This window comes from Paramormyrops kingsleyae, chromosome 8, assembly GCF_048594095.1.
Source record: "Paramormyrops kingsleyae isolate MSU_618 chromosome 8, PKINGS_0.4, whole genome shotgun sequence".
Taxonomy (NCBI): domain Eukaryota; kingdom Metazoa; phylum Chordata; class Actinopteri; order Osteoglossiformes; family Mormyridae; genus Paramormyrops; species Paramormyrops kingsleyae.
In genome coordinates, this window is record NC_132804.1 from 3,211,472 (window position 1) to 3,230,259 (window position 18,788).

General features: G+C 48.7%; 1 protein-coding gene across 1 annotated transcript in view; it reads right to left on the reverse strand.

Annotated features, from left to right (window-relative positions):
- shq1 (SHQ1, H/ACA ribonucleoprotein assembly factor) overlaps window positions 1–17,161 on the reverse strand; it is a 29,607-nt gene extending 12,446 nt beyond the window's left edge. The window contains exons 1-10 of the mRNA XM_023794030.2: window positions 17,073–17,161; window positions 14,431–14,585; window positions 13,996–14,060; window positions 9,773–9,895; window positions 9,475–9,632; window positions 8,777–8,889; window positions 8,518–8,621; window positions 5,715–5,869; window positions 4,468–4,521; window positions 2,382–2,505 (exon numbers count right to left, since the gene is read on the reverse strand). Of these exons, the coding sequence (XP_023649798.2) occupies window positions 2,382–2,505; window positions 4,468–4,521; window positions 5,715–5,869; window positions 8,518–8,621; window positions 8,777–8,889; window positions 9,475–9,632; window positions 9,773–9,895; window positions 13,996–14,060; window positions 14,431–14,573 (1,039 nt within the window). The 5' untranslated portion in view covers window positions 14,574–14,585; window positions 17,073–17,161. The remainder of the gene's footprint in view (window positions 1–2,381; window positions 2,506–4,467; window positions 4,522–5,714; window positions 5,870–8,517; window positions 8,622–8,776; window positions 8,890–9,474; window positions 9,633–9,772; window positions 9,896–13,995; window positions 14,061–14,430; window positions 14,586–17,072) is intronic.
- Between the last annotated feature and the right edge of the window lie 1,627 nt (window positions 17,162–18,788).

Here is an 18,788-nt window from a genome sequence, read left to right on the forward strand (position 1 = left end):
TTCCTTTTGTTATAAGTCAATTAGTAGCTTCCTAAGCTGGTGAACTAAGAATTAATACTTTGCAGGTACATGAAATCTGAAGATAAATCCTGTAAAAATCTTAGCAGCACATATGTACCATTTAGATCCATATTATATAACACAAACCTACACAAAAAAGTCAATAAGGTCCTGAGAAGTAAGGTCAGAGCAGCCCTGCAGAGATGAGAAGGTCCACCTGACCCCGGATGACCTCAAATGCTCCTCATGAAATGAAGGCCGCCGGGGTTAGAGGCACAAATCAGAGGCAGCAGCTCGTTCCTGGAAAGCCTCCTGGTATAATCGTCTCAAGCTTAATGCCTAATAAGACACAGAGATGCTAATCTAGGCCTTAAGAGGCTTTTCATTTGCTGCCATTCAAACATGTTAAACTGCCGCCAGGAGGATAATCTTACCGCGCGCATCCTGAGCATATTTACACTGCGAAGCCTCCAACTGCGAGGTTTTGACATTAAGATAACATACCGCTCGCATATATCAAAGTAAACAGTCCTTCTCACAATCCTGCCTTCCTGTTCTGAATGCTGCTGGAAGGCTCTCGGTTCACCGTCATGCGGCACGTGGTGCAGACCTGTCTCTGATCTGCGGGGGAACGGGCAACCTGCAACAGACTCTGCATGCAGATGTGACCGCAGCATTTGGAAGAGCAACTTTTGCACAGACTTCACCGTATGGTTTCTATTGATGATTGAAGCTAATTAAAAATGTCGTTACCTGTGCAATGCCATTACTTATCAGTGTTGCCTAGATTATGTAGAACATGTACTGGATTGAGTCAGTTGTGATGGTCTGTCATGACACTGAAATGAAGCTGAGATTCCTGCCAAAGATCAGACTGCTTTTCTAATGGGAGGGGGGACAGTCTACCTCCTACCTGCTCCTAGCTTCCCCCGTTTAGGTATCAGAGTATGATTCTCCCCATGAGTATCACAACCTCCGGTTGTCTGTGCTGAGAGCCTCTTCATTCGTCTTGGACCCTCCCCCTGCTTCCTGGCAAAATGGCCTCTTTTTATGTCTTCAAGGACACCCCCCCCCCCCTTGATTGTGTGAATCCCCCCCCCCCCCCCCCAACCACCGGGTGAAAAAAAGGACAGAAAAAAAATCCCAAATCACACACCCTGCAGCTCCGATGGCGTCCCGTCATGCTACTTTGCTGCTTCTGATAACGAGCGTGTCGCTAATTAAATAACAGGCAAGACCACATTAACACCTCAGGAAAGGGAAAAAAGGAAACATACGAATATTTCCAGTTCTGGCCTTTCCCCAGTTTGGCAAGTGCTGCCGATCAACTGGAACATGCCGGTGAAACACGCGTCTTTTCAGCCCTTCCTGGTAACCGAACTGCAGGCAAGTGCCCATGTCTGCAAACAAGATACGTCTTGGCACAACATTTTCCTTATTCCAGGCAAGCAAAGAATGAAACAGACTGAAGCATTTTAGTTCTCTGAAGAGCCATTCGAAGAGCACATTTCCAACCAAACCCATTCTCTCACTCTGCTCTCGCTGGGGGGAACGAAAAAGCTGGCGGGCCGATGCAGACGGACCTTCCCGGCAATCATCACGCACTTATTTTATTTACGTCTCCTAGAGGGTTACGTCACTCACACTGACATGTGCAGAGCGCAGGCACCAGGTGCAATTCCATGACCGCAGCAAGATGGCGGTACTGAGCGGCAATGACGGTTTATATTTAAAAAAATTAAACAAAACAGAAAAATGGCAGTTACGTGACTGCAATATAAAATATCACGCTCTCATTCAAAATTCACGGAGCTGGTTATATCACTGAGGAGCAGCAGGGAGAGGGCCGTCGCATTTAATAAGGTGATAAATGGCCATGGCAGGAACCGCAAAAACATACAAACAAACACAAAAATCAGGCATTTCAGGTTTTGTGAGCCAGAATAGCCTCAAGCTACTAGTATGAGTTTCACAAATTTTTCAGCAGAGTATTAATACCTGGCAAGTGAGTGCGATATATCAAGCTCATACTTTTTTTTTTGACTTTTCATTTATTATTTCTGGAGAAACCAAACCAAGTTAAACAAGGGAACCGGGACTTGGCGAGTTATCCCCAAAACTTAAGAAGCGTCTTAACACTGATGCATCCTCTTTTCGTGGGTCCCAGGTTCTATAGCTTAAGCATGGAGACAGGATCCAATGCAGAAAACATCGAGAGAATGACAAGACGTCATTCTCTCAAGAGCTGAGAGAGATATCCACTCGGGTTTCCCCACCTACAGAATTCCACATAATCACACTGCGACAGGCCTCCCATGTCCCCGTGACCCCCCCCCACCCTCGGAAACACAGTGCAACAGTGGTGAAGACGGCCCACCAACCTGACTGGAATATTAAGGCTGCATCATGGATGACTGTGGTGATGAGGTCAAAGTGTCTGAACAGTGGGTAACACAGGCATCTTCGTCCAAAAGACACCAAGACTTCCTGCAGAGTGCTGTAGGTCTGAAAAACATCTAAGGACATTATACACACACAAACACACCCAGAAACACACCTACTACAGGACACTGAACACACACTGAACCGACACCTCAAGCACATTTAACTGCACGACGATGAAGGTGAAAACGGCCTGCATTGGGACTCGAGTTCTGAGGAGGATGGAGCCAAACTGCAGACTCGCTGCTGAAGCTGACCTCCTCAGCCAGCTGCTCCCCCTCTACCAAAGCACATGGCGGCAAAGCGGCCGCCTAATTGCAGTCATTTATAAGCTAATTACTCCTAACGATTTCCTTTTTATGGAGGGAAAATTCTGATGGAAACCTTAAACACCCCTGGAACCATGTATTTAATAGTCTGTGGTCTTTAAATCACCACATTTATTCTGGGGCGATTCCCACCTTCAAGCGCCTCAGCCCCCCCCCCCCATCCCACCAACATCAGGAGACAAAGGGAGATCCGGGGAAAGTTGACGCCTTTTGAGAACTTCCTGGTTAAGTTCCACCAGCCAAGAAACTGGCAATGAAGCCTCTATGGTCTTTTAGTGTGCACAGTATCCTAAACTCTGACAGGATGGTGACTCCCCTGCTGTAGAGAGGGGCTTATTATGGTCTGTGCCAGTAGCACCATCATTAGAGTTCGGCCGCTGCCTCTTATATTGGTAGGAGGCGACCACAATGATAGGGGCGGGGGGGGGGGGGCAGTGCAGTTAGGATGCAATAAATCTAAAAGCTGGGAACGCTCCCCGTTTCTAGGTGTAAGGTGAGACGCCCAGAGCTTCCCACAGCCCCTCTGGGTTCAAGGCTGAACTGAACCCAACCCCCACTTCCCCATCTGCCAGCCAGGTGAAGATGCACACCTGAGGAAACTTCTCTTATTACCAGTCAGCTGCCGGGGACAGCTTTGCGATTCTTACTGCGTCGGCCTACGGGGGAGGCTTGGCCATTAGACAGCATCAAGCCGCCATGGGAGTTCGGTGGATGAGAGAATGACAGACGACATCCTAGAATTCGATGGCTGAAGGAAGTGTGTAAATGTAGCAGCATTCAGAGCGCAGTTGGAGGCTTTTAGCGTGTAAAAGTTACACACCATGAGACGCACGGCCGTGGGAGATATCATTCAGCCGACTTGGTTTCATATGATCCATAAAAGAGAGACCGGTAAAGTCTCTAAGGTTGGGAGCGACTGCACAGGTGCACACAGAGGACGGTGCAATTACGGCGAGCTGGTGGTAGGGACATCCCTGACAGGATGGGGGGATTAGGACTGAACACTAGGCATCCTTGAGCGAGCAGAACTACCACTCCACATGTTCATAAAAAATAAATAATACATCTGAAATGTTCAAACCCCAGGGGGCTCATTTACGGCTTCACAGCAGTAATGATATCTTGTCTCCCACGGCCGTGCGTCGCATGGTGTGTAGCTTTTACACGCTAAAAGCCTCCAACTGTGCTTTGAATGGTAAGAGACTTGAGACAACAGCAAAACATGCTTGGCTGGGATGGGGGGAGAATCTCTGGCCCAAAGGGCACACTGGCGACTGGGTGTACCTCACAGGGAAAGCGATCACTGGAGATCAACACTGGTGATCAACACCGGAGATCAACACCGGAGATCAACACCGGAGATCAACACCGGAGATCAACAGTGACTGAAATCAGATTCAACATTGTGTTCCCCTGTATTCAAGATGCCCTCACAGTAAATGGCACCCTGTGCCCTATGCTTCCACAGCAGATGGATTAACTCTGGGCACCAAAGAGCACTTAGGCTAAACAACTACTTGAGGCCTTGGATGCAAAGAGTAGGGTTCTTGCACTAAATGGAGACACTGTATTACAGGGACATTCAGCCGTCATATTGTTGTACCTGCATTTAATGCATCAAGGCCCCCTCCCAACAAAACACTCCTTCCCCCCAGACCTCTGCCCCCACCAGGTGGGGGTGCCTCATGTCTCATACCTCAAGCCAGCAGAGGGTCCCGCTGACCTTCCTGATATTCCAAGCTGATTCCACCTGCGAAACACACAATCACTGGGGTCGATAATGTTGGTGTTCTTTTTAAAGTATGACAAAGTGCAGCCCATTTAACAAAACTTGAAGGGTCACATGAAATTGATTCAGACAGAGAGCAAAGACTTTTGTCCTGAATACCACAGGCAGAGGTGGATAATTTAGGTCAGGGTGTAAAAGTTCCAGACCAAGATTTTGTTTCAACCAAACAGTTGGGTATAAAGAGTCACAGTCACAGAGTACTCAGCTGGTTGGTTGAAACAAAATCCTGGTCTGGACCTCTACTCTCTGACTACTCACTTCTGACTACAACACCTGCGCAGGGGGGCAGAGTCACAGAACTGTCATGGAAACACAACAGTTATGACAGACCTTCTTTAGTGTTTGTAATTACATCTACAATGCCATCATCAAAAGCCAATCACATAATGTTTTTAAATATGATGGAATTTCTTTCAAGTAATGGGTATCAGAGCGGCGATCCCAGGCTGCTTTGATCACCCGTGAGTGGAGATCCCCGCGGAGCTCACTCTCTGATGTCAGCAGTCACACTCACTCACACAGCAGCTGCAGTACTGTGACATGAGCAGCTCTGGCCCTGTATACCTGCTAGACCTCCCCCCCCCCCGCCCCCCGGCCCCAAGGTTTCCGGATCCCGGTCTCATGTTGAAATATGGATGTCACAAAAGTGAGGATATGAAAATGCTGATTTTGTTAATCCATTAACACATAAAAGACAGAGTAAATAACATTAAATACGAAATGTCATATCAAGAGAGCAGGTTAGGTCTCTGGTCCCATGACTGGATGGTCACTGGTTCAAATCCCACGGCCTGCAGACTAATGCTGCTGTTGGGCCCGTAAATAAGACCCTTAACCCCAAAAGCTCCAGGGATGCTGGACACTAGATGGCCCGGCCCTGAGACACCCCCTCTCCCCACCCACAAATTTGTTACCACCTGTCCGTGTACCTCATGGAGATCAAGATATGCGAAAAGACTCTCCCCATGTACAGGAAGAAACCAGCACTATTATATTCTTGAGAAGTTCCAGTCAAGAAGCTCAGCTCATCTCGTTAGCTACAGGTAACCAAGAGCCAATGAGTAATTAATATATACACAGCAACATACTGCATGCAGGTTTCTTAATGAAGACGAAGGGAAGTGTGCAGATGGAATGCATTCTAGAAGACTCACGCAGTGCTCATCCTCAGTGATGCGAGTGTCATACGCGTACGCCAGTATGATATCCACTAGACCCAGCCAAACATGCTGCAGCGTCTTCTTCTCCAGCAGGTAGGAGCGGTTGGTGAACCTCCTCAGCTGGTCCCGCTCCTCATCCGTGAAGATCCCTAGGGCGAGAGAGGCGCCGCGTCACGCCACGCCACGGCGACGAGGTGTTCAACAAGCCGACGCTAATCGGTGCCACTGAGGCCGGAGAGATTCTGCGCTAATTAATTTCACGATTTAATTATGAATCCGATAAGTGAGCGGTGTTTAATTGGGATCACGGCGCTCTGTGGGGGGGTGGTGGTGGGAGGGGGGGCGATTAGAGAGAGCAGCTAAAACGCTGCTGCAAGTCCAAGGCATCTGGACAGGAACTCGATCCATCAGAGTGACAAATTATGTGAGCGACAGGACATCTCTGATCTTCATAAGCAGCCAATATTATGAAGTCGAGGGCAACAACAGAAAGGACAGAGATTTATTTGGGGGGGGAGGGGGGAGCACCCCCACACTTTAATCCATTGCCTACACCTTGTTATGTGAATTTTATCCAATTAGAAAGCTCTGGTCTGGAGTGACTCAATCAGCGTTTTTTGGCAGAATAACCAACAAGAAACCGCTGCGAATCAAATAACGGGCACAGATGTGCAGCAGGAGCAGAGAAGCAAACAAGTCGGCAATTATTTTATTCCCAGTGGTGGGCTGATGCTGGTTAACTGGTCCCGGGCAGAAGGTTACCAGCCCCTGGGATGACAGTATGCAACAGGGGAGGGACCGGACAGGTCGGAGCAAGACAGAGACACCTGACTGGGCTCGAGGAAGGGCGCCCTCTGAGGGCAGGACCCACTAACGTCCCTGTGTGTGGGAGGGAGTGTGTGACCTATTTACAGCAGGAATGGTGGGGGGAGCTGGGCCACTGTTGTGCTGTTACACCTGACAGTGCCAGAGGCTCCAGGACCAGGAGCAGGGAGGCCAGCACATTCCTGCAGGAAGACGGCGCGGAGCCGTCCTCCTGAGCTCTTACTGTCCCTCCTTGCCGGGGGGGGGGGGGACAACTCTTCACCACTGATGTTGAATGCTCCCCAACGTGCAACCCTATGCGCTTAAGGAGACGGCCCCCACGCCCGCACGCGCTGCAGGAGACAGCCACTGGTGAAAAATGCAGCAAGCAGTAGCTTGAGAAAGAGCCTCTTTTGTCGACTGGGGGGGGTGGGTTGTTGCCTGTTTAACAGCATATGCTGGGAACGAGGGAGGGTGGGGGGGCAGCAGCAAAGCCCCAGGGGAGGGATTTCAGAGCGAGCAGTGATACCTTAATAAATCAGATTTGCATTGATTGTAACATGAAAAGCGACAGAATCTTGAACCCATCAGATAAAGGGATTCCTTTCGCTGCCAGGGCCTTGTGGACTAGCGGGCAGGGAGGCGGGGGTAGGAAGCTGTATCATTTACTGAGCAGGGGCTGGCCCCCACCTCCCTTCATGTACACTTCTGACCTTTGACCTCTCCAGCAAAGCCCCTAAGGATTAATGATCATCTTTTCCTTTGCCTACAACTGAGCAGGATATATCTCTCTCTCGAGCTACTTGAGGATGAACATCATATGAGAGTAAAAACTACTCTTTGATTCCCAGGCACTCGACCTGCACGTGCATTTCCTGCTCCCGCCGGCGTGCCGGTCGTCTTCTCAGAATCCCGGCCCTGATGAAAGCCTCCCCCATCTGATTGCGAGCCTGACGCCCGAGCGCCGTCTTGCGCAGAAGCCCCGCATCACACACAGACCCCCCCTTCGAACATCTAAGACCGACGCGGCCATGGGTCACACCCGTGGTGCTCCGTCTGCAGCCAAGCAGCTACACGACAGATTAGCAGCCCTTTTGATCCAAAATGGCAGCCCGCAGATGGTGTCCCGTGATGCCATGCTGTGGCCCCGGGGCCCCCGGAGGGACATGGAGCCGACCTTTTCTGTGACTGCGATGCAGGACACCAGCGGTGCCGCCGGGAGGGAGGGCCGCCTGGGAGAGAGGAAGGCGCCGTGCAGAAGTTTCAGCTGTTAACCTGAGAAGCACGGCCATCTGTCAGCTCGGCCACTGGGACGGCAAGCCCACGCCATCCACCCTGAGGGGATCTTTTTTGTCTTGGGGGGGGGGAAATAATAATCGAGGAACTCCCTTATGCGGTTGATGGTAGCCCAGGGTACCAGCGGGATTATCACATGACTACAGGGCCTCTCTGGGACAAAGCCGGGTAAACCCTCATCTCCGACATCGGGGAGACGAAAAACAAACAGAAAAACCGCACCGTTAACAACATTGATTTCAGATACTATCATTAGATGAAGACACAGGAAGATAGAGGGAGGCCTGGAATAAGCGGCGAGAGGGGGAACTCAGTGATCTAATGGTGGAAAAACAAGTTTTAATATCATAAGATAAACGTAAAGACTGGGGCGATATTTTAATAAGCTCACCCTAGCTGAACTCTTGATAATAAACCAGGACAATGTTTTTAGCAATAACCTGCCACCTGCTGGTCCAAAGCTGCTACTACATGACACGAAAAAGAAATTACTTCATGTAAAACGATTCGCAGCAATAATGTCTGTGGCACAAATGCTGCTGGTCTAAGGGTCCACGCCTCTGGAATAAATAGAAAATTCGGAAAGCAGAAGACCTGCACTATTATCCTTATTAATAATAACATTTACAATAACAACAGGTCTTATGATTAGGAATAAAACGCTGCGGGGACAGACGGGGCGCTGGCACACACTCACCTGCTTGGCCGAACTCCGCCTGCGCTCCATCTTGGCCACACTTGCTCCACCATGGGCGAAACTTAAGCAGCTTCTCGATTTCCTCATTTTCAAATAAGTTGACGCTGCGGACAGGCAGTGCGAGGACATGAAATGGATGTGTTTTGAGGAACACGGTGTTTTAACACTGGTGAAATGCGGCGTCTAGCTAGCCTGCAATACGGGCGAGAAGGCAGTGAGGCCTCTCAGAGCTGGGTAACTGACTGCCGCAGGGACTCACAGGTAATGGTCGTGGCAGAAAATGGTGTCTTCGGCTGCGAGGCGATCCTTCCGCCTCTCCGAGGCCGTGCTGGAGTCTGGGTTCTTCACATCGACGACGTCGCCGAGCTCCTCCTGGATGGGTGGGAGGGGGACAGCGGCCTAAGGAGGTGAGGCACGTCAGCCTGGAACCATCTCCTACCCACCAGCCGAGCGGAGAGACCCAAAAACAAGATGGTCATAGCAAACGCACCATGCATGTGAAGCTAAACTGTGTGTAAGGTGTCCTCCTTGTTAACCCTAACCGTCTAATTCCTGAGGTACATAAAGTAACATGATAAAGGAATTCAGCGCAAGATAATAATGACTTTGCAAAAATGCAGAGTGCCTGTCCTTATAATAAAGTTACAGATTCCACTGCAATACACCTGCCGACAGTGTTTACCTCATCTTGACATCTGCAGCCAATGCAGACACATTACACACTTCTTTAAACAATCTATTTGCTTAGCGAAAGCCAAGCTGAAAAGCAAACGGCACAGCTTACAAATTCATGCCTTAGTCATTCGCACAGCTGGATAATCAGCGACGCGTGTCAGGTGAAACAGCGTACTGAAGGAGTCTAACGGCCACTCAGCTCTCAGGATTTGTGTAAATCTCACCTCAAATTGCCTAAGGGGGTTTAAGAACAAGCGCTCAGCTCGGAGCTCCGGGGATTACCTGCAGCCTGGTAAACACCCCGGACCTTTGGTTTCCAAATCCGTATTTCTGGAGGGATCTGAGCTCCTCTTCTGAGCTCTCCACATATGCTTCCTGCTCCATCTGCCAGTCAAAGTCATCCTCTTCTTCTTCACCGCCTATAGCACCATCACAGGTATCTGAAAAGCATTTTCGCCCATAAAAAGAGATTCTTTGCCAAAATATGTCCTGAGACCTTGCAACAACAACACAGGACCTCAAAGTGGCCTCAGACATTGCTGAAAAGGCAGAAATGCCCACAGCAGGAAATTTTAGGTACCCATCTCCTCGACGAGGGGCTTGGCTGATCTGGAGCCTTTGGGAGCCATCAGACTAGTCAACATGTCCAGGCCCTCGAAGTTCTCTCCTGGTGATTCCTTGGGGACACGAAGGGTAAAGAGACCTGAGGAGCAGATGGCATGAAAAATGAAGAGCCAACAGGAGCAGCAGACCAACAGAGCACTGGCGGGAGCAGCGCACCAATGGAGGAGCAGCAGACCCATGGAGTGCCGCCGGGAGCAGTGGATCGACAGAGCCCCGGTGGGAGCAGCGGACCAATGGAGGAACAGTGGACCCTTGGAGCGTCGGTGGAAGCAGTGGACCGAAGAAGCACCAGCAGGAGCAGCGGGCCCATGGAGCGCTGCCGGGAGCAGTGGATCGACAGAGCCCCAGCGGGAGCAGCGGACCAATGGAGGAACAGTGGACCCTTGGAGCGCCGGTGGGAGCAGTGGACCGAAGAAGCACCAGCAGGAGCAGCGGACCCACAGAGTGCTGGGAGGAGCAGCGGATCAGTGGAGTAGCAGCAGACCCATGGTGCGCCGGTAAGAGCAGTGGACCAAAGAGGCACCAGCAGGAGCAGCGTACCCACAGAGGAGCAGTTAAAGCATGGAATGCCGGCAGGAGCAGCAGACGCACAAAGAAGCAGTGGACCTATGAAGCACCGTCCGGAGCAATGGACCTACACACTGGATGGGTGCTACACTCCAGTTAAGGCAGCCTGCCAGTTTTCATAAGGGACACCAACACACTGGATGGGTGCTACACTCCAATTAAGGCAGCCTGCCAGTTTTCATAAGGGACACCAACACACTGGATGGGTGCTACACTCCAGTTAAGGCAGCCTGCCAGTTTTCATAAGGGACACCGACACACTGGATGGGTGCTACACTCCAGTTAAGGCAGCCTGCCAGTTTTCATAAGGGACACCGACACACTGGATGGGTGCTACACTCCAATTAAGGCAGCCTGCCAGTTTTCATAAGGGACACCGACACACTGGATGGGTGCTACACTCCAATTAAGGCAGCCTGCCAGTTTTCATAAGGGACACCTACACACTGGATGGGTGCTACACTCCAGTTAAGGCAGCCTGCCAGTTTTCATAAGGGACACCTACACACTGGATGGGTGCTACACTCCAGTTAAGGCAGCCTGCCAGTTTTCATAAGGGACACCTACACACTGGATGGGTGCTACACTCCAGTTAAGGCAGCCTGCCAGTTTTCATAAGGGACACCGACACACTGGATGGGCGCTACACTCCAATTAAGGCAGCCTGCCAGTTTTCATAAGGACTTGCACCTTGAAAACAAAGATCTCTACCTCTGAGAGAGGGAGGCGAGAAAAACTTTTGATAGGTTTTATGCTGGCTAAGCATTTAGCCAGTCTCAGGACACAGTCTGAAAGTCCATAGCTTCTACTTAAATCTTGGCCCAAAGAAAAACAAAGAGGACAGTTCAAATGACTTGGCGGTACATACCCCCACCTTCATGAAACACTTTGGAAGATGGGTAATGGAACATATGAAAGTGATATCTCAGGCAGCTTCAATCTGTTTTAATCTTCATAATAATGCCACTCACATACACTCCACTCCACTGCAGCAAACCAGGGTGTCACATGCGGACAGAAAACACTGCAATAGCGTCAAGTCTGTCCAGGATATCACCTTTTACAGTGACTACCACCAGCAACAATGAGTCTGCCTACAGAACAGTGATGCTAGGAAAATCTCTACTGCCAGAACATCAGTAAGGATAAGGGATCAGTCATCGATTTCAGGAAGTCAGAGGCTGAACATATTACAACAAAAACAAAGGGAGAAGCTCTGAAAGGAGCCAACAGCTTTAAGTTGACGATGATGAACCACGATGAATGGACACAGCAGACATGACCAAGAGGCCACACTAACATCTGAGGAAGGTCCAGATGTCACCAGCAGCCCTCGCCAACTTCTACAGAAGCACGATGGCATCCCTCCTCACTGGATGCTTCACACTGTCACGGTCACCACTCTGAGCTGGGGATGCTGAAAACGTCATGGAAACACGAACCTCCGCTTCAGGACACCTTCACCACACATAACCTCAAACACAAAGCCAAATCACAGTTCAGGAAGCAACACGTTAACAAGTCGGACTCATTCAAAATGCATGGCGGTGCTCACTGCAGGAATGTATTCCGGATTTTGTTCTAATACAAGTAGCGTAATAATAGTAGTGAACTGCCTTTTATAATTATACTGAAGGTGAGGAATTAACTACAAATGAAAATTTGCAAATAATGAGTGTCGATTTAATTGTGAGAGAAACATACATACAAATTAGCCCTGCCAGAATCACTAACCGTCTGCGTTACATGTCTCGTGATGCATGCCGACTCCCCCTCTATAGTCCCCACCATGAGGGTGGTTAGCTAAACCACAGTAGAGCAGAATTCACTGCCTGTGCTGTGGCAGACTGTACTGCTACATTTTAATAAAAAACATAAAAACGTGTTCTCATCCCATTTCTGAGTCTTTCCCTTCATTATGATATTAAATTCTTATCGCTGAAATGAGTTGGGTCATTTATTCAGCTGAAGGGGAGAGCGCTGCGGGGGTTAGGGGGGGCCCGAGGATGCGTCTTCCCCCAGGAAACTGGCATGCACACCGGTCCAGTCCAGTCCAGTCCAGTCTTGGGGTATCACTGCTCCTGTTCCTTCCCGCTCTCTCACTAAATCATATGCCGACGAATGTATTTCGTGATGTGAATCTGACTCCATATCAGCTTACTGGAAAATGCTGCTTTAAAAGTGAGGACTACTCAAAAGCGATTACGATCCTTCTCGCCTCGAACGACTCCAGAAGACAACAGGCTCAGTCCCTCATGCATTTTAATAACCTCATGAAATTTTCATGGGCCCTGCTGGGGTGTTTACCTTAAAAATGCGTTTTGCCACTGACTGCCATGAGTGTAAGAGGGCCGGCCGACCTCACAGGCTGCGTCTAAATGATTTCTAATTACATGCGTAAACGGGGACAGCCATTACTTGAGGTACAGCTAAATTATTTAAATCTGGCATGTCAGAGGATGCTGTAGAAGCAAGGCGAGAGGGAGCTGCTCTACGCGATTTAGCAGCGTCTTCATAATCCGAGCGTAATGGATGTCATTAATAAGCAACACAGTGTGCAACTGAGATTTCATAAACAAGGAAAGCATGCTCCCTTCCTATTTCAGGCTAATTACAGATATCCGTCGCATTTGTATACAATTATATCATCAGAATTCCGAAAACGTCGAGAACAATGTTTTTCCTCCGCAGTAGAAATGCAGACAGATTCACAAGCTATTCTATTGAAAAAAGGAGATTTAGTCTGACACTCACCAATTAATAGCACTAAATGGGAGACACATCCGTGTATAATTTAGTCTGACAAGGTTTTTAGTGAGTGTGAAATATACACCAGGGACCCAGGACCTCAAACGTCGGCTCGTCATCTAGCCTGAACACACAGCCAATCAGCGCAGAGGAAAAGGAAGCCATAACTGCAGCATTGGGCGACGGGCCGCAGCACGTATTCAGGGCTTATTTGCGTTCACCAGGTACCCCTAAAAGATCCGAAAGTCTAACCTTCTGCTGGCTGAGCTTTATGGCATGTCTGTGGGGAAGCGCATTATTTATCATAATATGAAAGAATTTTTCCCTCAAAAAAATAAAAACAGTATACATGAAACCATTTGTTCTTTGTTCTTCTGGACCTTCGTTCTCCTACCATTTAGCAAACAGTACCAAAGCATCAGATCCCTTAACAGTGGAAATGATAACTTCCATCTGCAGGCCGTGCAAGAGCCACCCACACACACACACACACACAGCCAGAAAAACAGAGCCCCACATACACACTCTGCCCATTTACCTCCAAACGACCATCTGCATTCATACGAATCTGTCAGTTTGCTGGATACCCTGTTGCACTATTTCACACCACGCTGCACTCTCTCCCCGCCCCCTGTAATACGTTGCACCGTGTGCTCTCCCTCCCTGTCCGTTTTGTTCTGTTAACATTGCTCTGCATTGCTGGTTCAGGCTAAGTGCAGCAAGGCAATCACAGGGAGAAGCCGTGAAATCACAGGGAGAAGCCGTGTAATCACAGGGAGAAGCCGTGTAATCACAGGGAGAAGCCGTGTTTTGAAACTACACACGGTTTAACAGCAAAGCCGAAACCAAACTAACAATCCTCACCTTTATCAATATCAAATGACGCCTTTTCTCTTCCATCCTCTACGATTCTTCCGGGAAGCGTCAATCTGCAGAAAGACAGGTGAGTTAGTCAGGAGATCTCATCTGCTTTGAGGCACCATAGGAGGACAGGCTCTTGGGGACCCAAGGGGCGGCGCTGAAGTCCAAGTCACATGCGAATGCATCGCACGCTATTTCCAGCTTATGGTTGGCAGCTCACCCTGCACACACAAGGACGAGCTCCCACCCGATAAGATGTAAACACTGATGACACTGGTGGCCCGTTTACAGCGGACTAAACAAATGACAGAGGAAGCCACACACAAACGGCGATAACTTTACAGTTCTATTGCTTATACGGGCTCTGCATCTAGGTGCAGCCCCTTGGGAGGTGACTTCCAGCATTACACAGGGCTATGAACAGGGCCGGCCACTTGCCTTAGGAAGTAGGGCTTGGCGTAGAATTTGAAATCCTCTCCGTCGATGTAGAGGTCAAACTCGGCTGCCCTGGTGTAGGGAACCCGGATTCTCAGCAGCAGGAAATCGGAGTCCTGGCTCAGCTCGAATGCCGGGGTGATCATGATGTTAGTGATCTGAAAGACAGCCACGGAAGTCCAGGTCCACAAGAGTCAACTTAACATAACAGCAAATTGTAAATATCAGTAATACAGTCAATATCTTAATAAAACTTTAAAGGTTCACTCAACTAAATTTAGGAGCCCAGAGATTTGCTACGAAACAATATTGCTGTGAAAATTAATTACATTAGAAACTGAATAATCTATTGAATAATTTGATGATTGAGCAAACGTTTACACACCGCACCACCCCAACTACGGGCAGAAGGCGCGGAATAACCCAGGACGAGACAGCACCGCATCGCAGGCCCCCTCACACACACCAATGACAACTCGGCAACTCCACCTTAGTATGCTTTTGAATGCTCATGTGTGTGCAGAGTATCCTAATGTTTATTAAATTTGGTTAGCAGAGCACACCACATGCTAGTGTTTTGCTAAATCATGGTGACAATAAGCACTTAAGTGGCGGTGAAGAAAGGGACAGATGAGCAGCCACAACATCTTTTAAAAGAGGAGATCTTGTGGATAAACAAGGTAAAGAGACGTCAGCGGTGTGGCGGTACTTTTTGCAGTTTAACGTCTGACATGTTTATTAAACATAAGGATACGCCGAATTTATACAGATTACTAACTTTTGGGAATCATAATACGCCTCTAGATGCACAACTAATCTGCTTACCAAATTGTTGGGGTAAGTAAACATTCTGGGTGAATGTTTACGCCAGTCATCTAAAGCCCAGGTGATTATTAGGCATGCATCTTATAATCATGATGGGACATTGGGCAGTTGAGACCATCAATAAGTTGAGAAAAAACATTTTTTTACAGTCATACAAAATAAAAAACTTTGCAAGTATAATAATGATTTCTTTTCAAAATGTCCATATTAGTTAGTACAGTTATGTGGCGCATAAAGACGTTTCGGTCACCATCAGACCAGGTCCCATAATGTTATAATAGAGCTGAGAAATTCCTATTGGCCAGTGACACATTACTCACGTGGTCGTGGTGACTGCAATGTAAACCAAGCCACTGTACTGGGAGTCGTGTACAACTATAGCTCACACCATTATGTACGTTCCGTAATACTCAATAAGGATAATAAACAATGTTACTGGTGTTTGTATTTACTACACTGTACTATTCCTCGTCATTTAGCCTATACCATAATAGGTGTGCAGTAGGCTATCAAATGAACATCACTGGGGAGAATCAGATGTGGGAAGAGCTATGAACAAAACAAACCAGTCCAAACCAGTCCTATAGTCATACTGAAAACATTGGCCATTTATCAGCTTCTCTACAGTAATCTATTCTATTGACTACTTGACTTGAGAAGATTTCAATTTAAATCATTAGGCCTCTTACAACAAAACACATACAGCTATGGTAAATCCTCAGCCAGAGAGCCTGTGCACAACATCCTTCTTACTTGTCAAACTACTTTAAATCTGTCAAAGCTCAACCCAGAACTGCATGTGACATGAGCTACATTTGATTTCCTCATTCAAACAGAACGCCCCAGACAATAAACACAACTGGACGTTAAATGGTACCAGCTGCTTTCAGTGATGGCTCTTTGCAGCACAGTGCTTCACTGCTGCAGTGACACACTCTCAGCCAAATCCAAACCAGCTGGAACAGGGGACAGAGGCAGAGGTGTGGCAGGCCCACTACTACCACATAGACCAAGACGGAAAAAATAACCAGTGCACCATAGAGATTTTTGCATGAAACTATTTTTTTTTTACAAGGGGGTCACAGAACATTCTTGTCCGAATAGTACTAGATTAGACACTTATAAATCACCTATCCAAAGTAACTACTTTTTCACACTTCATAACTTTTTAAAATTAACAATACAAGTTAGTAACTTTGCTCACATTCCTAACATTGATAACATTCCTTCATCCCAGATAATTTTCAGCTCGCTTTCCGATTCACTTTCCTGTCTGACAATTTCCACATCAGTAAAGATACAGGTGACATCCACCAGGAGATTTATTGTATAGTTTACACCCAGAGCTGTATACGGCTATACCTGTAAGGGGACAGTAGCAAATACGCTACCCCGAACACAGACAAGCAAACATGAAAAGCCAAAGTGTGTAAAACAGAAATACGGAGGAGTCGAGCTTTATTAACTTAAGAAATTAAGAAAACGAAACCGAAATTGAAAATACCGCCTCCCACAACGTTACCGAGGGTCAAGGCAGGCTCCCTGTATTCAAAAAACCTACTCAGTCTAAGCCCATTAAACTTATTTAACAAAAAACCAAACCGAACATCCAGCTCGGCTTCTAGGGGCAAATAATAATTGTTGTAACGAGGTATCGAGGCAGTTAATCGCAAAGCCTGGTTTTGCTACTTCGCTAACAAGCCAGACAGTGTATGCGTATGAAACACTAACTATAAAAGCGGCAAGACTGCAACCGTAAAGTCATGTCAAGTCTGGTCACCATATTAACAGTATTAAAAGATCGCTGTAACATCCCTTACCGTTCACACAGCTACAACGCAACACTCCGGCAGCCTCCTCCGTCATCCACACCGCACATGCCGTACAGGGGCCGCCATGTTCCTACCGTATTAACTGCTGTATGCGGTACTGAGACATTTGCGTTAACCTTATAAATACGTCTTTCGACCTATAAGTCGGGATCAGTATAAAGCAGACTGCAGATTAAATTTAGCTTTTTAGCTAACTCTGGGACAGTTACTAACTATCAATTGTCCCTGTTAAATTAAACAATAAAATAAAATTAATATATAAAATTATGCATATTAATACCTGGGAACCCCACTCGATACAATCCTATTTTATTTAAGCCATAACATAAGAACAAAGCATTTTAGTCATTATGATATAGATATTTCATGTTGCTCTACAAGGAATCATAGTAAGCACTGATTGATCCAGCTTTACATAGAATTAAAAAACAAACAAACGAGAAATAGAGACGTAGGAGGTACCACATGTTCATAAGAACTTGACACGTCCATGTATTCAGCAGATGCCTTCATCCAGAAGGATGTACAGCAGGCCAGTCAGTTGCTGGAGCAACTGGGTTTAAGGGCCTCACTCAGGGGCCCAAGGGCGAAATCTCTCTGCTGGCTGCAGGACATGAACCGGCAACCTACCGATCACCTTCCTAGTACACAGAGGCACCCTGGGCAAACAACTACATGGGACCAACCCCCCTTGCTCTGGTACAGTAAAATTTATTACATGTTTATGGTGAAGAGTAAATTAATAATATCAACAAAGAGAATTTAATAATCACAAGACTTATTTTTACTTTTGTGAAAAGCAGAATACACAAATTAAGCAGGGGGCGCCCTCCCAGCCCGGGGCCCCAGGACATTGCCTGTAGCCAGCCGCAGGGGGCGCCCTCCCAGCCCGGGGCCCCAGGACATTGCCTGTAGCCAGCCGCAGGGGGCGCCCTCCCAGCCCGGGGCCCCAGGACATTGCCTGTAGCCAGCCGCAGGGGGCGCCCTCCCAGCCCGGGGCCCCAGGACATTGCCTGTAACCAGCCGCAGGGGGCGCCCTCCCAGCTCGGGGCCCCAGGACATTGCCTGTAACCAGCCGTAGGGGGCGCCCTCCCAGCTCGGGGCCCCAGGACATTGCCTGTAACCAGCCGCAGGGGGCGCCCTCCCAGCTCGGGGCCCCAGGACATTGCCTGTAACCAGCCGCAGGGGGCGCCCTCCCAGCTCGGGGCCCCAGGACATTGCCTGTAACCAGCCGCAGGGGGCGCCCTCCCAGCTCTGGGCCCCAGGACATTGCCTGTAACCAGCCGTAGGGGGCGCCCTCCCAGCTCGGGGCCCCAGGACATTGCCTGTAACCAGCCGCAGGGGGCGCCCTCCCAGCTCGGGGCCCCAGGACATTGCCTGTAACCAGCCGTAGGGGGCGCCCTCCCAGCTCGGGGCCCCAGGACATTGCCTGTAACCAGCCGCAGGGGGCGCCCTCCCAGCTCGGGGCCCCAGGACATTGCCTGTAACCAGCCGCAGGGGGCGCCCTCCCAGCTCGGGGCCCCAGGACATTGCCTGTAACCAGCCGCAGGGGGTGCCCTCCCAGCTCGGGGCCCCAGGACATTGCCTGGCCGCCTGTTCTGTCACTGCGCCTCTGGTACTACAAACCTACTATAAGAAATATGAGATTAAAGGTCTGAGGATTGTATGGCACAAGGCGAATGTATAATTAATCAGTTATATTTT